The 1,111-nt window shown below is 39.2% G+C and overlaps 1 protein-coding gene across 1 annotated transcript; it reads right to left on the bottom strand.

Moving 5' to 3' along the window:
- Positions 1-481: 481 nt before the first annotated feature.
- Positions 482-874, bottom strand: LOC146899643 (uncharacterized). Its single transcript, XM_085736829.1, has one exon. The coding sequence runs from the start codon at positions 872-874 to the stop codon at positions 482-484; it is 393 nt and encodes a 130-aa protein (XP_085592955.1).
- Between the last annotated feature and the right edge of the window lie 237 nt (positions 875-1,111).

A 1,111-nucleotide genomic window follows, 5' to 3' on the forward strand; every position in this document is an offset into this window, starting at 1 on the left:
TGAACATTTTTGTCATTATTTCTGTCATACCTTGGATTGCTTTGTTGCTTATCAATGTTGAATCGGATGTTTTGCCCACTGCCTCTGATTCTGCTATTGACTTGTTTCAAAAGTCTGTTGAACTGTCTACCCAGCATAGCCATATCATCTGCGATTTTGTCATCTTCTGCATCTTCATACCATTCATCATTATCAGCTGCATTTGCTGTAAGAGCAATACCTTTTCCTTTCTTCTCACTTTTGTTGTCAACAACAAGCTCATAGTTCTGTAAAGAGCCTATGAGTTCTTCCACTTGCATACTGGAGACATCCTGAGATTCTTCAATAGCTATCACCTTCATATCGAATTTCTTTGGAAGGGATCTGAGAATCTTTCTCACCAATTTCTCATCTGACAACTTTTCACCAAGAGAATCAAATGAATTTGCAATGTCTAAGACATTCATGTAGTAGTCTTGGATGGTCTCATCCTCTTGCATTTTCAGATTCTCAAGAGCTGAACTCTTGAGCTCTTTACTTTTGAGGTTCCTTCATGTGCTGTCTTGAGGATGTCCCAAGCATCTTTGGCAACATCACACTTTTTGATGAGTCTGAACATATTTTTGTCTACCCCATTGAAGAGAGCATTTAACGCCTTTGAATTTGCTAGTGACAATTCATCTACAGGAGCAGTCCACTCCTCTTCCGGTTTCAGAATGGTTGTTTTGTTTCCATCTTTATCAAGGACAACTGGATGTTCCCAACCTCTTAACACTGCTTTCCAGGTTTTGCTATCTATGGACTTTAGGTATGCACACATACGTGACTTCCAGTAGTCATAATTGGTTCCATCTAACAGAGGTGGTCTGTTAACGAATCCTCCTTCTTTCTCCATATTGCCAGAATAGATCTCCTCTGGATCTCACCCAATAACAGGCAGGGTGCCTGCTCTGATGCCAATTGTTATTCTGGCACGTTAGACTTACGATGTTCCAAACGATGTTCCAACACAAAACACAGAAAAGCAGATGTTGTATATGATGTTTAGAACATTAAGCTAACAGATACAAACATAATAATGCAAATAATACACAGGAAAGAAAAGAGGCACATAGAAATTGTTAACCCAGTT

This window comes from Medicago sativa, chromosome 8 (assembly GCF_051527215.1).
Source record: "Medicago sativa cultivar Bolivia chromosome 8, Bolivia_mono, whole genome shotgun sequence".
NCBI classification, from domain to species: Eukaryota; Viridiplantae; Streptophyta; class Magnoliopsida; order Fabales; family Fabaceae; genus Medicago; species Medicago sativa.